Source organism: Cuculus canorus, chromosome 7, assembly GCF_017976375.1.
Source record: "Cuculus canorus isolate bCucCan1 chromosome 7, bCucCan1.pri, whole genome shotgun sequence".
Taxonomy (NCBI): Eukaryota; Metazoa; Chordata; class Aves; order Cuculiformes; family Cuculidae; genus Cuculus; species Cuculus canorus.
The window spans coordinates 3,743,734-3,758,742 of NC_071407.1; the positions used below are offsets into that span (position 1 = coordinate 3,743,734).

The 15,009-nt window shown below is 41.9% G+C and overlaps 1 protein-coding gene across 1 annotated transcript in view; it reads left to right on the plus strand.

The window, feature by feature from the left end:
- Window positions 1–6,311, plus strand: part of HSPA12A (heat shock protein family A (Hsp70) member 12A) — a 60,830-nt gene extending 54,519 nt beyond the window's left edge. The window contains exon 12 of the mRNA XM_054071936.1: window positions 1,040–6,311. Coding sequence (XP_053927911.1) covers window positions 1,040–1,674 — 635 coding nt within the window. The 3' untranslated portion in view covers window positions 1,675–6,311. The remainder of the gene's footprint in view (window positions 1–1,039) is intronic.
- Window positions 6,312–15,009: the final 8,698 nt, after the last annotated feature.

The following is a 15,009-nucleotide window of genomic DNA, read 5'->3' on the forward strand; positions in this document are numbered from 1 at the left end:
GGCAACAACTAAATAATGTCAGCAATGTAACTAGTTTCTGATCATTCCTGCTGTTAAGACCTCTAGTTTATTTCTCCTCAATGGAAGATCACATTTTTTCATGACCATCCAAATCACTGACATCTCTAAAACACAAATAATCAGTGATGCATTGTGGTAAAAGTACTTCCAGGGACAGCTTAAGCAGCCCTGAATTTATTTATCCAGTAATGGGAAGTGACATAGGCTTATTGAGAAAGTTATTATTTAAAGTCTTCCTTGTGGAAGATTGGATTTGTATCGAGTATAATATATGTACTGAGCAAAGTATTGCTGCTTTATGTGTTGCAAAGCGCTAATCGAATCATATTTGGAATGGAATTTCCAGCTTTGCTCACTTTTACTTGTGAGCAGGGAGAGAGATCTAGAGTTACGATAGTTGTGACCGATAACTCGGTCATGCTGCCTCAGTTGTTTCAAATAAGGGGAAGCCTGTAACTGAGCTGTATGATTTTTCTGGAAGTAGGAGATGTGGGCTTAAGCTAAGAAGGAACATCTGTAAAAATGTAAGGAGATATTATTTTGCAGATGGTTCTTATTGTGGTTAAGGTATTAGGGTCAGAAATAATAAGTGACTTTAAAATGGGGTGACTTATCTGGAATGCAATAAAGAGTATGGGAATCAGTTAGGTTGGGAATATTTCACTGGTAACTGAAGTGGCAAAATGGTGTCTGTTTCCCTACATGGAAGGATTTCTTTGCAAGAAATTCATGTGTCCCTTTACTGGTAAGAGCTAAATAAATATTCAAGTTTAAATGCCACTTTAGAAATATTGTATGCTTTGAGGTAAGTTTCCATTTGCAATGAAAGAGAGTATAGAAGAGACCACAGGTGTGGAACTTGTCCGTACTGAGAGTGGCAGCGTGGGTGTAGGTGTGGCAGTTTCAGATCTTGTTCATGTGCGTGGGACGTTTGGTGCACTCAAACATCAGGACTTTCACCCGTGTTGCCTTGTCACAGTGAATTTTCCCCTATTGAATGGGCTTTCTTTCTGTTTAGGTGATGTGTTTGATAAGCCAGAAGTGACCAATGTCAAGTTTCTGTTCCTGGTGGGTGGCTTCGCTGAATCCCCCTTACTCCAACAAGCTGTCCAGAGCGCTTTTGGATCGAGATGTCGAGTCATCATTCCTCAGGACGTGGGGCTGACTATCCTCAAAGGAGCTGTGCTCTTTGGTCTAGACCCTGCTGTCATCAAAGTGCGGCGTTCACCTCTCACCTATGGTGTGGGTGTGCTCAATCGCTTTGTAGAAGGGAAGCATCCACCAGAGAAGCTTCTAATCAAAGATGGCACACGCTGGTGCACTGATGTCTTCGACAAATTTATCTCAGCCGACCAATCCGTAGCCCTTGGAGAAACTGTGGCGCGCAGTTACACACCTGCCAAACCTTCTCAGTTAGTAATAGTGATCAATATCTATAGCTCAGAACAAGATAATGTTAGCTTCATCACTGAACCTGGGGTGAAAAAGTGCGGCACCCTCCGCTTGGATCTGACGGGAACTGATGCTTCAGTACCAAGCCGGCGGGAGATCAAAACACTTATGCAGTTTGGGGACACTGAAATCAAAGCCATGGCCATTGATGTTGCCACCTCTAAAAGTGTCAAAGTTGGTATTGATTTCTTAAACTATTAACAGCTCATTTTCCCCACCACAGCCTGTTTGTGAGACTGATCTTTCACTGTTACGTTTTTTGACTTTCGTACATCACGTAATCAACTTGAATTTCAGCAGGCTATAGGAGAACAGCTAGTAAGGTGGGGTGTGTCATATTTGTGCCCTTTGATGACCAAAGACTGGACTTTAAAAGGCCATTAAAAAGTTTTGGGAGCAAAAGTTCCAGAGGTAGTAGAACATTCCCTATTTACTCAAGCATGCTTAAAAGATCTACCTTTATTAAGTAAATATTGACTATTGTCGGGTCCTGAAGATTAGTTAAAAAGATATGACATTGTAATCTCTTTCCCTTGTTCTTCTTGTTCCTCCCAAGAAAAGCTCTAACCCAGGTGCTTGTTGTAGAGGGAGCATGTCCGTGTGGGGTATCTGTTTAAACAGCACCATCCTCTGGCAATGGGAACAGAGCAGTAGTCTTTAGTGTTCTTTTGATTTGGCCCTATGCTTTCAAAATGTTAAGTGCTGAAAATCAATGACTTAAAGAAAGGAGAACCGAGTTTCTTAAATTTTGAGATCCCGCTGAAAAGAAAGTGCTTAAAATTAGATTTAGGAAATATGTATATATATTAGGTGGTTAATATTGATTGCTGCAGTTTGAAAACAAAGCTTTTATTGTCAAAGCTTCCAGAATTAGCTGTTGGATTAAATAGGTAGCATTATACTTCGGAAAACTCTGAAGAACAAAACTATTTCCTTTTGGGTCTTCTAAACTTATTTTTATTAATCTGAATGGGAATCATGGACTCACAGAATAGTTGAGGTTGGAGGGGGCATCCATTAATGCTCTGGTCCAACCTCTCAGCTGTAGGCAGTGTCAACTAGAGCAGGATACTTTATACAGTTTTCAGTATCTCCAAAGATGGAGGTGCCTTTTCCTGCATTTGACAACCCTCAGTGTAAAAAAAGTTTTTCTGACGTTTAAAAGGAATTTCTTGAGTTTCAATTTGTGCCCATTACTTCTTGTTCCTTCACTGGATACCTCTGAGAAGTCTGGCTCTATTTTCTTTACTGACTTCTGTCAGGCATTTATACGTGTTCCTAGCATCCCCTGACCCTTCTTGAGTCCAAACTATCTCAGCTCTCTCAACCTCTCCTTACATAACAGATACTGTAGGCCCTTAATCATCCTCATGACCCTCTCCTGTACTCTGTCCACTATGTCCGTGTATCCCAGAGCTGGACCCAGCACTCAAGCTGCGGTCTCGCCAGGGAATAATCACTTTCCTTGATCTGCTGGCAGTGCCCTTCCTAGTGCAGCCCTGGAGGTTATTGACATTCTTTGTTGCAAGGGCACGTTGCTGGCTCACGCTCAGCTTCGTGTCTAGCAAGACCCCGAAGCCGTTTTGTGCCAAGGTTCTTCCCAGTCAGTTGCACCGCGGCATGTACTGGAGCGTGGGGTTGTTCTTCAGGTTCAGGAGTTTGCGCTTCCCTTTATTGAACTTTGAATCATAGAATGGTTTGCGTTGGAAGGGACCTTGAAGCTCATTGAGTTCCAGCCCCCTGCCATGGGCAGGGACACCTCCCACTAGACCAGGCTGCTCAAGGCCCATCCAACCTGGCCTTGAACACTTCATGGTGTTCCTCTCTGCACATTTCTCCAGCCTGTCGAGGGCCCTCTGATCCGTCTCGTTTATCAAGCACTTCTCCAAAGGATTTCGTAGAATCGTAGAATAGTTTAGGTTGGATGGGACCTTAAAGGTCATCTAGTGTTAAGATTTGGAAGTACGATGATGACGGGTGTCCAGGGACATTTGAACGATTTAAGAGAAAATGTCCAGATCAAAAGTACTGTGATAAAATGTTTGCTACTCAAAAAGTAATTGAGTAAAATATATTTCTGGGTTGAGTTGAGTGTTCAGGAAAGTGGAAGGCAGAAGCAAAGAGATTGAGACTACAAATAGCAGCACATAAAGCATTTCTTACGTGGCTATGAGCACACAGTGCTCATGCAGAAGAAAAGTGGTGGTCATGGTAGCATCTTTTTTCCAAGAATAACGACTTTCTTGAAATGTTTTCTTACACGTGTTCACCTGGAAAACTTCTGCAACTGGAACAGTGTTTTCTTGTGGAAACCTAGAATCTGTATCTGCCATGCATTGACAGTTTAGGATTCAAATCCAAATCCCACTCCGGGTTGGCAGACTGATAGTAACCTGTAGAATCACCCTAAAACGCTGATGCTTTCAGAGCGTTTATACAGAGCTGTCTGATTACCTGCTGGAATTCATTACCTTTTTGAAACTTTGCAATGTTAATTGTTACACTAAACTTTCATTTTTAGGTTTTTTTTTTAGTAAGTTAAGCGTGAGTTAAATCCATTACTGACACTTCTGGGAAATGAAAGCTTTATCAGTTATTTCACTAATTTGTGTTCCAATCCTGCACTTAAGCTCTCTGTGTTTAGCCTGGAGTTTTGCCACAGTAAAGAGCTGCAGAACTGGTCTGCTGCATTTTGCCATTGAGTTTCTGTGTCTCCTGCAGAATTCCCTAGTTGAATGCGATATCTGTTCTGCATTTAGCTTTAAAAAAAAAAAAAAGAAAAAAAAGAAAGAAAAGTCAAAAAAAAAAAAAAGACTGTGAAGAATGCTAGCCAGAATATCCAGCTGGATACTTTCTATAATTACAAAGTGTGCTTGCTGGCATTCAGTTTCCTGCTGCCTGCTAAATGCTTTAAAAGCGAAATACTGGGATTTTTTTGTGTGTTGCTTTTCATGGTTTACAAACAAGAGAAACTTTAAGATGAGTTATGAACAATATAATTTTATGTATATACAATATTTAAATATTGTACAGACTCTTTCTTTCTACAGTGCTATTTTCTTGTATAAAAATGCTCTTTGCCTCTGTTGGTTTCATTCAGGTGTTAATTTGAAATAACATAGTTTCTCAATCAGCTTCTGTAATTATAGGCTTTTAAAGATGGTAAGATATGAAATGTAAAAGGCTGATCTTTTAATAACAGGAAAGAAATATTGGTGTGTCAGAGAATACAACATTCTTCCTGCAATGCAAGTCATACCAGTTAAGCGTATAACACAGACGCACTCGTGTGTTGCTGGCGTTTTCATTTCTTTGTTTCAGATGGTGACCATTCCATCTCCAACAGTTCATCATAATAATGGACGAATCCTCCTGTAAAAACAAGTTAAAATTTTGACTGTATGATCTAGATGCGCAGCTTCTTCACTAGGTTTTGGAGTTTTATTAAGGATCTTCCCTAGTTTAAAATAAAGCAAACGCAAAACTGCTTTCTGAAGCCAGGCAACACTGTTAGTAGCTGCAGGTGAGACCCCGTCCCTGTGTGCACCGCTACCACATACTGAACCACAAAATTCATAAAGAAAAATAGGCTTGGGTGTCCTTGCATCCTGTGTTAAACTGAATGGGTCCAATCCTGCACGGATTTGTTTCTGGTGGCCTTAGGTTAACACAGAATTTGGTCTAATAAATGTCTGCGAGCCCCTACTCTCCCCCAAAAGAGGAGGTGAAGTGCAAGGTCAGGGGACCCATGATTTTGTGCTGTTTTCAGCCTGCAAACAGGGAACGCCAAGGATGTTTTTTGCAGCTCTTTTGAAGCGTAGTTCCTTGCACGGTAGTGATTCTTTGCCCTTTCTTATTCCCCTTTTGTAAGATCCCGTCTGAATCCCAGCAGGGTTTTGTTGCTGAAACGACTCCACTGTAACTGTAAAATAAGATGTTTGCATAGTTTTGCACTTCCTCGTTCAGTCTGATGAGAGCACTATCAAGCTGATCTTTGCAGAGCACTGCACTGAACAAACTCCCAGCTGTCCCCGTTGCCCTCTTTAAATCTAAGAATGGAAAATTAGCTTGTCTAACGAATTAGAATCGTAAGTAGAATATTATGCTGTGGTCTGTAGTCTATAACCTGGTTAAACAACTTTACGTTGTAAGCGGCATGTGGATGCCCGTTTTGATAAAGGATGTTAGGCTGTAAAATTAATATGAAATTTATTAGCAATTGTCATTTTTAGAATAGGAGTGCTGATACTTTGGCAGGAGATTCCCTGTAGAGCATTTTCTTGGTGGGGATTTCAGATGACATTGTGTGACTTGAAAAGGCAAGGCCTGTGACCTTAGGGAAAATAGAAGGTCTTGGCAGAAGCTTTGTTCTATGCAGCAACTTGCAAGTTGGGGGTCCAAATACTTAACTCTAGGCTGAAAGTTAGCAGCTGATTGTGATGGAATGATTAATTGTGCTAGACTATGATAAATGTGCGGTGATGGTTAGGACAGTTGACATTGGTATGAATATACCAATACTTACATACAGGAGTTTTAATGCATTATTATGAGAAGGCTAATTATATATTGCAGAGATTTAATCGCCAAGATAAGCTGCGTATTTATGATATGAAGTGGCTTAAGCGGATGAATAGTATAAAAGTTGTTGGGCATAACGTCACAGTACTCACCTGCTTGAAATAGACTTAAACTATATTATAAAACCAACCATTGTGGTCTTGTTCACCTCTGTGCAAGATAAATTCAGATTTCACTGATGTTTGGAGCTGTTCACAACTTGTCTGGATTGTATCTTGAGTGTTCTTGTGTCTTCAATCATGTCAAATAAAATACTGTTAAACTGATTTTTCTTTTTGGGTGTTACTGTTTTTATGAAAATGGCTATAAAAAAGAAACCTAATTTATTAGGAAAGTGAGAAAGGCCAAATAGCTATACTTGCTTTTGGATGCTCCTTCATTTGTTTAATGGAGCGGAAGTGACACCAACCAACTGTACTCCTTGAGTTCTTCATCCTTTTAGGTGTGGGGACATGTAGACTCTTTCCCAAGAGTCTGTAGGCCCCTGCGGAGCACACACAACTCTCTGATGAGAGGCTGCTGTGGTTCTGTTTCACTTGTGTATGTTCTAGGGGGACTCTATGTGCCCCAAGGTTGAAGTCCACTGCTGGTGATTGCTCAACTTCCACCAAACTGCTGTAGCTCTAAGTAAGGACTTAAAAAGAAAGAAAGAATGAACAATACCAAAAGTAGATTACGTGTTTTCTGCAATGATGTTGAAATTATGTTAAGCTGAAAGAGAGGAAGATGTAGATTAGGTATTAGGAAGAAATGTTTTGCTGTGAGGGTGGGGCGGCCCTGGCCCAGGTTGCCCAGAGCAGTGGTGGCTGCCCCATCCCTGGAGGGGTTCCAGGCCAGGTTGGATGGGGCTTGGAGCCCCTGATCCAGTGGGAGGTGTCCCTGCCCATGGCAGGGGGTTGGAACTGTATGGGCTTTGAGGTCTTTTCCAACTCAAACCATTCAAGGGTTCTATGTTCTGAGAGAGCCTGGAAATCAAATATAAAAATTAATATACCAAAGAGGCCTGTAATCTCTCAGGCCATTTTGAAGGCTGGATTATTGTTAAAGTTGTATTATCAGGCCAATAATCTGGCCAATAACTCTTATTTGCATAAGAGTGTACATCTTTTTTGAGTGTTTCCAGATCTAGGGATGTTTAGTAAGGTCCAGCTGCACTGAAAAATACTTGTATAACAGTTTGTGCAGTATCATATTTTTCCTCTAACCGTTACAGGCCATGTCCCTCTCAAATTCAGCAGTTGGCACTACCTGTGGAGTCGATTCAGCACTGCACGTGACCTTAATCTACAATACTGCTCAGCCCCAAAGATGTAGAGAATGAACTGAGATGCGTCGCAGCCACTACTCCCCAACTTCTCCCTATTTGCTGCAATGAAGATGTTTTACAAGTGCTTTATGACTATAATTATAAACACCATCCTAATAGGCTAGGTACTGTATTTAACTTGTAATGAACTTGATTTCAGCTAAACATTCAATTAATGTTACTAGTACAATGGGAAATATAATTACAGTCTTCAGGGACACATTAAGAACCAAATTTTGCTTTCAGTGTTCTCACACGTTGCTCTGATTTCTAGGGGAGTTTCACATATGTGCATTCAGAATTTGGTCCTTTCACTGGACTTCCTTTAATCTTCAGGTTTTTCTCGTATCTGTGTTTATGTTTAAAGTTACAGCCCCATCTTGATAGGAAAGAGTTTATATAAACCGTTGGTTCTACCAAAATCACGTAAATCCTTAACTGAAATCTGCAGACGATCTTTTCATGTTAGTACCCATGGGATGAACCAACCTGTAAAACAACCTCCGTGATAGTGGTGACCACCTTCCACAAAAAGATTCTCTCCTTTCAGTTTCCTAAGCAGCTGCCTTAAACACCACACAGACACCGATCTTAAGGACAACGGATTCAGAGGCCCCTTACTCAGCACAAGAGCTTCCTGATTTTCAAGAGCTGCAGCTTGGATTAAGGTGAGAACTGCAGATGTTTCGTGTAACTGGGATTCAGGCCGATTATTTGCCAGTCTCATTAGGTACTGACACTGGAAAACTTGTACTTACTTTTTAAGGAAGAAATGCTCTTTCATTAGTTCTCATTCATGCCTTGCTGCGTTCTAGCACTTTTTTGTGGTGGAACTGTTGTAGAGCGACAAGAAGGTATCGTAAGGCAGAATTTTGTGCTTTGTTTTCCTTCAAATTGGAGATCTGACAGCGGGTATTCAAACAAAGGTGTTTGCACTACACCCTGTGCAATTCCACAGATGCAAAGATAAATTTCTTGCGGCGAAAACTGTCTTATGCCATCCTGAAAGTGCATCGCAGCAAACGTCGGTGCTGAGTAGCCTCTGGAGAGATGATAATGTTATATTAGTGATGCATGAGTTCATGGTAATTCTGTTTTCATACCTGTGACTTCACATGTGGATGTGCTCAGGGATCAGATGATCTCAGCATCACTGAGGGGTGTATCGAAAGCAGCTGAGTGTATACCTTGCTGGTATAAAGGGGCTTAGTGCAGTACATTGAATTAGGAAGTTAACTGCAAACAGTTTTCTGCAAACCGAGCCCTGTATCTTATTTGTTTAACATACAGTGGGGTAGGTGCTGGCTGTAATTTTGAAGTGGTATCTGTTTTCTCATTTTTCAGGGACTGTAGTAACAAGGAAGAGTTTACTAGATGCTCTATCCCAGGAGCACTGGCTTTGTGCCAGAAGCAGAAGTCATCGAACTAGGACATAGTGTTCTCTACCACGTGATGGTAAAAATCATTTTAAGAACTTGATAGACTGCAGCCACAGTGATTGTTCTATCAGTGTCCACAGGTGAGAAATAGAAAATACAGTATAAGCTTACTCTGGGAGTATTATGTGCTGCAGCAAAGCCAACAAGTAAACGGTGGATGCTACTGGATTGAGGGTAAGGAAGCCAACTGGATCAGCCACAGAGGTGCGTAACCAGGATTTGGATGTGGACGGACAGAGGGACCGGTGTGCTCTAGCAGTAATGGGAGATCAGGGAAGGTTTCAAAGTAGGAACAAGTGGCGAGTCTGACAGCTCTGAATGCCAGAGTTTGCTGAACCGCAGTAATCTGAGTTAGCAAGGTAGCTTTCCCTTTCCTAAGGACAAAAGGAGTATTTCCTTCCCTCTGAGGAATAAGCTCTGCACCTCTTGTAGGAGCTTCCGTCTGCTGTCAGCTGATAAGAGCGGACACCAGACTGAACATATCCTCTTCCTTTGTAGTACAAAGAGCAGCCTCAGTGCTGACCTGATGCTTCCCCCACACCAGCTCACTGCACGCCGCACGTGTGCCATCGCTGTATTTGCTAACAGGCACCGAGGCCGCCGTTAAAGCGTTGAAATACAATGTACTGTTCACAGAGCTTTTACTTTTCATCTACTGACAATTATCATGGATTTATTTGCTCAGTCCATTCCCCAGCCTGACACACGCACACTTTATTTAGATGATTATTGACTCCGTAGGGTGGAGTTGAAGGAAGTTAACTGTCAGAAGACCTGAATCTGGCAGAAAAGATGCTCATCCTGTGTGACACCTGCAAGGGTTCCTGCGTTTATCTGTGCTTTTCCACAATCATCACAGCAGCCTCCATCAGAAAATGTTCTCCCTGTGTTCCTTGTGTAGGCAGAGGTACTGGGTGGCAGTGGTATCTGCAGGGTGTTGGGAATACACGGTGAGCTGCCTTGTCCATGAAAAAGTCATTAACAAGTAGTACATAGGTCGGCAGAAGGAGAGATATTTTGTCAGCTCAGGGCAACAAGGTCAGCATTTCAGTCTGATGTCTGTCAAAGGCATTTGAATTGTAGAATCATAGAATGGTTTGCTTTGCTTTGCTTTGCTTTGCTTTGGAAGGGGCCTTAAAGATCATCCAGTCCCACCCGCTGCCATGGGCAGGGACACCTCCCACTGGATCAGGGGCTCCAAGCCCCATTCAACCTGGCCTTGAACCCCTCCAGGGATGGGGCAGCCACCACTGCTCTGGGCAACCTGGGCCAGGGCCTCCCCACCTTCATAGTATAAAACTTCTTCCTAATATCTAATCTAAATCTTCCCTCTTCCAGCTTAAAATTGTAACATGACTGAGGAGGTTCCAAAACACATTTAAATTTATGTTGTAGTTTTGTTTTGTCTTAGAAAGCTGCTGTAAGGTCTCCTCAGAGACTTCTCTTCTCCGGGCTGAACAACCCCAACTCTTTCAGTCTTTCCTTGTATGAGAGGTGCTCCAGCCCTCTGATTGTCTTTGTAGCCTCCTCTGGATCAGTTCCAACAGCTCCATATCCTTCTTATGTTGAGGATTCCAGAACTGGACACAATACTCCACAATAGCTCTTTGGCAGCTTCGAGTGTTAGACAGTGGTTGCTGGTTTCTTGTTGATAAACATCCCAGTGCTGGAAGGACATTATTTTGGAAGCCAATGCTGAAGTTGTTCTTTGTGCAGACACATGGAGGATTTGTGCCATGCGTGTCATGGTAAGAAATAGAAAGCCCTGGTGAAGTATCAACAAACAATGAAATGCGATGCGAGGAGCTCAGACACGTTGTGTTTTTGACTTTTGCAAACATTGATGAAAGGTCTTCTTGCGTGCAGGTTGAGGGGGGCGTGTTTAACCTTAGGAGCTTGTTCCAGTAGTTAATATTATATTTCCTGGGTGTGGTTTTGATAAATTACTCTTATGAGGTAACCACAAATCATGGTTATGAAATACAATGTGAGTTTTGCACTCATTGTGCTTTTAAGATTTACATTGTTAAAGCATTCTCCTTGAACTCCTGTTTTGTGGAAGTTCTGATAAACTGCTTATGCTTTACTGACCTGAAGTGGGTTGAGCTTTTCAGCTGCATGAAAAATGCCACAAGGAAAAACTTCGATGAGGGTTCAAAATCCTGAACAACTTGCTGGGGAGATTTAGGCGGGATACACTGAGCTTCTAACTGTGAGCTTGAAATAAAGTTCTCCAGCTACAGAAAACCAGGCTCCACTCACAGGTTAAAAACTGATTTCATTTGGTAGTCACCCCTAGGGTGAACTTTTGACTAGGTCTCAGCACCTCTGATATTTAAGATATTAAGTGCACATGCCCTGCCATTAACGCCCGTGGCTGGTTTTATGTGCTTCTTAGGGGACAGACCATGCTTTGAGGATCTAAATGAAGAGTGATAGAAGACAGTGCTTTGGACTCATTCACTGAGTTGCTATTTTACTGAGAACTGATGAGTATTGAAGAACCACCTGATCATAGAATAGTTTGGGTTGGAAGGGACTTTGAAGATCATCCAGATCTAACCCAGCTGTGATGGGCAGGGACACCTCCCACTGGATCAGGGGCTCGGAGCCACATCCAACCTGGCCTGGAACCCCTCCAGGGATGGGGCAGCCACAAATTCTCTGGGCAACCTGGGCCAGGGTCTCACCACCCTCACAGGAAAAAAATTATTCCTAATACCTAATCTAAATCTCCCCTCTTTCATCTTAAAACCATTATCCCTCATCCTATCCCTGCACTCCCTGACAAAGAACCTCTCCTCAGCTTTCCTGTAGGCTTTGAGTACTGCAAGGATGTTACCAGGACTCCCCAGAGCCTTCTTTTCTCCAGGCTGAACAACCCCAACTCTCTCAGCCTGTCCTCATAGCAGAGGTGCTCCAGTGGTGCTCGTGGGCCCATCTTTGTGGCTTCCTCCAGACTCCCTCTAACAGATCCATGTCTCTCCCGTGCTGGGGGCTGCGGTGGTGAACACAGGACTCCAGGTGAGGTCTCACAAGAGAAGGATATGGGGCTGATCTCTTGGAAGATTCCTAAAGCTCCATCACTTACATCCATGTAATAGGGCACCAACAATGTATGAGGAGCCCTAAGTAGCACTGTTTCCTCTCTGCTTCACCACTGAAGAGAGCCGAACTGCTGTCAACAGTAAACCGGCTCACTGTAGTGCCCACTCTGTAATACAAGATTTGTTTCATCTGCCCTATTCTACTCCTCCACAAAGATGAAACGAAGCATTTTTCACGTTGTCTCTGTACCCAAAAGCCCTCAGACAACCAAAGATTATGAGACTGCCATGAGAATCTGGCTGTGCCCAGAGAACCCCAAAGGATCTGCCTATAGACGCACATGGGCTGCAAAAGGCCTCGTTGAGGGTGACAGAACAACTGGACCTGGTTTGGATACCAAAACAGAGCAAAACCAGCTGGTGAACCTCCTCAACCCTTCTGGGGGCTTTTTTGTGTGTTAAGTTATAGTCATCTTCCCAGAGAACTATTAGCATATTTAAGTCCATTTAAATAAATAATTTTCTTTTAATACGCCAACTCTTAATTTTTGGTTCTTTCAAAATTATTGAAATCTGTGACAAGAGGTCGCGATACGAGGAAACGATTGGTTTCTGGTTTGTTAATCAATTCCATAATATCTCATGCTTTACAATTGCTTTATTTAATAGCACCAATTTCTGCTTTCAGGTCTTGACTTCCCTGTTAAGCATTTAAGTTTCAAAATTTTTTTTTTAATCTTTTAACCTTTATCCCTTTGAAATTTTTTTTTCTCAGCCTATAATTTGTTATACAGTCTCCTGTCAGAGGAGGAGGTAGACTAGGTGATTTTTACTGTATTGCAAATTATAATTATTATCGTTATTTGCATTAGTAATGGATTCATTCTTATCACTGAAAACAATTCCATTATCTGATCAGACAGTTATCTTCACACTGGCCGTGATCATATATTTTCATTAGGCACCTCTTTCTCTGTGGGTCAAAAGGAGAATTATTCTTTAATGTAATCACTTTTCTTTTCACTTTTAATTTTCCTTCGTTAAAAAGAAATTGTTAGTTCCCTACAATCATCTTTTGCAACAAAAATATGCCCTTTGCTGCTGCCGTTTCGCCAACCCTTCAGACCCAGCAAGGGATGGAGCAGAGCTGCGGTGAACTGCCCTTCCACGTCCTTTCTGTTGCAGTTGGGAGAGGGTTTGTGATTCAGGTTCAGCAGGAGGAAGCGAGAGGCTGATTTTCATGAGCCAGCAAAGACATTTTGATTCCTTTATGAATTAAAGAAGAGGCTTAAGGATCTATGATCTCTCTTTAATGAGGTGGAGAAACCTTTCCCAAACTGTTCCTCCTTGTGTTCTGTGGGAACTGTGGGTTTGGAGATGGATGTTTATGGACTGAAGGTGCAGAGAGAGTAAATGCATCCTCCTCTCTGACTCCCCACAGAGTTTACGGTGCCTCTGCAAGGGTATAAAATGGTCAGGTGGCACTGGCTTCCAAACTGCAAGCAACGGGGAGATGAAACAAGTTGGAGATGATGTGTTCATGTCACAGGCCTTCCCAAGGGACTGACAGCAGCCTTGGTGAGAGCTAAAGGTGCTGGAGAACTCCTCTCATGCTTCCTCGTTGTTGATTTTTATTCCCTTTTGAGATGGTTGGTGTTGGACTAAGAAATTAGGGAAAAGGTTGACAGTCTAAAACAAGCGTCTGGGTCTATTTTCAAGCAGCTCCTCGGGCTGCAGTCAGCAAACACAGTGCTTGGTGTTTGGAGAAAGAGACGATGGCTCCTGCTCTTCCATCATCTCAGCCAAGACATAGACATGCTAATTGTGGGGCTTGCATCTCATGTTACTAAGGGGATGACTATATTCCTTCTCCATGAAGAACCTCTTCTGAGCTAGAAATGGTACCAGTCTCATGGGAGACCTCATTTTCCAAAGAAGATAATCAGCATTCCCAGGGGAATCCATACTCTGAAACCGCACTCCCCAAACTGATGCACCTAAGCCACCAGTATTGTTCGTTGTTGTTGTTTTTAAATGAGATCAAGTGAGACACGTTTATCTAAAATTCTATGCAAAATTATAATAATGCAAATTATTATGCAAAAAATGTGCATCGCTCTGAAGGTTTAGATCCCCCTTTTCTTCCCTTTCACCTCCCTCATTTGTTTGATGTGAAGCAATTAACCACTTAATGCAATTAAAGGTAAGATTTTTCACAGGACGTGTACCACAACAATAATTACAGGGGCACAAACGGGGACTTGAATGCAACATCTGTCTTCAGGTCTCACGTAATATGTGTCTTCAATATGCCAAGCAAGTGTAGTAACCACTCAGATGTTATTGTGTAATTAAATACAATGTTTAGACTATTGCCTCTTGTTTCTGTTTGTATACACACATAATTTAGAAGTAAGTGTCATGACCGCTGCTGCTAGTATTTTTTCATTTAAGGTTGGAGCACTGTATCGACCTTCTCCTTTCGTCCTCCAGCCCCTATGGAAGCCTTCTGGTTTGACTGATTAAAAATGCTGGTATGTTTCACCTTTTCATTGTCTTCAAATTTGAGAGGGTTTGCAGAGGAAAGAAATCAATTTCTGAACTTATTATAGATTTTTTGGGGGAAATAGACAGTATTTTCTTTGACCAAATATCTCATTTGTCAAATAAACTTTTTCCAGTTTTTAAAACTAAGGAGATGTTAACCATTTTAGCCTTGTTTTTTTGACAATTATATACAGACTATGTATTTCTGAAGTATGAGGGTGTGGCAAAATACCTTGTAATTTACACTCAGATTAGGAACAAAATAGCCTTCAGGCATAACGTCATAAAATTCCTGTTTGAAACCTCTGAGGACACATCCCAGAAAGGTAGAGAAATAAATATGCGTCCATAAACACTGTCAGCTGTAGCGACGTGATGAAAGCTCTGCTATGACAAACTAGATTAAAAAAAAAACCTCAGGAGGTTCAGGAAAGAGAATCCATCAATGCCAAATTAAGATGCTCTCAAATATTTCCTGAAAGATAGAACCTCATTATCCTACTGATTTATGGAGCAACCTAATGACTATGGACAGCATTGTCTAAAGACAACAATGAGCACTGCTATATCTCAGTAATAATTAGAGTTGCATGAAATCTTCCCTGTTTTTCTGTTG